Source organism: Mitosporidium daphniae (genome assembly GCF_000760515.2).
Source record: "Mitosporidium daphniae strain UGP3 chromosome Unknown contig-374, whole genome shotgun sequence".
NCBI classification, from domain to species: domain Eukaryota; kingdom Fungi; phylum Microsporidia; genus Mitosporidium; species Mitosporidium daphniae.
In genome coordinates, this window is record NW_013546429.1 from 1 (window position 1) to 1,008 (window position 1,008).

At 39.5% G+C, this 1,008-nt stretch overlaps 1 protein-coding gene across 1 annotated transcript; it reads right to left on the reverse strand.

Annotated features, from left to right (window-relative positions):
* Nucleotides 1–1,008, reverse strand: DI09_376p10 (uncharacterized protein; the record flags this gene model as incomplete). The annotated part of the gene is made up of 1 exon (XM_013382369.1): nt 1–1,008. A coding segment is annotated over one exon (1,008 nt), but the record flags the coding sequence as incomplete, so codon positions are not given.

Genomic DNA, 1,008 nt, shown 5'->3' on the forward strand with positions numbered 1-1,008 from the left:
TGTATGAATCACCAGGTTTTGACAGAGGTACCGGAATGATAATGTGGAAGGAATTTTCAATCGACACAAATAAAAATGGCAAATTTGCGGAGGCGAAAAAATTTCTCTCGATCCCAGCAGGAGGATGAATCTTGAATTTCTCGCCCTTGATAACAGCGAAATATTCGGCACTTCCCTTCTTCATAACGTAAAAGTCCTTTGTTGAGCCATTGTAACTGTCGAAAAAATAAAAGGATTGAGCCTCACTTTCTAGTGTGAAAATGTGCGAATCCACTGCAAAGTTAAAAAGCACCCCACGCGTTAAAAAAGCATCAAGAAACGATTGCGATGCCGAAGAGAAAGAGCAGAACGAACTTATGTGAAAAGAGCATGGAAGTGGACTGGCTATCTCCCCTGTGAATTTGGACGAGTTTTTCAAAGCCAGAGTATTTCCGCCAGAAAGCTCTGCATACTGAAATCCGTCTAAATCAAAAAGGTACACTTTTTCGGTCCACCAAAGGTTAGAGTGGGTTTGGAATGCAATGACATCATTGTCAGACCCCACCATTTTGCTGTTGAATGCAACTTGTAGACCCAGTTTTTTATGGCAAAGCTTAAAGTGATCAGAAACAAGCTTGGCTTCTATCTCACCATCCTTTACTAAAAAAGCATCTTTTTGATTTAGAAATAAGTGCATGCCGTTATATTTGACGATCGAAAATATTGATCCATCAGATCTGCGCTTGTGTAGCGTAACTTCTACCTTATAATTGCGTTTGTCTTTGACGTTCATGATCTTCCATAAGCGGTGGCTGGCAAATGGAAGTTCGGAGAGCTGTATCCGTTCCCCATCGATCAGAAAATGTCCATTCACCAAATTTTGGATTCCTTTTGCTGTTTCTGCTGCGCATCTTGATTTAGAAGAAGAAAATTTCCAATTGTCATAATAGATTCTAAGAACATATTGAATTTCTTCCTTGCAAAAAAACGACTTTATGAGCTCAAAATTCGATATCACCGACAAATAGA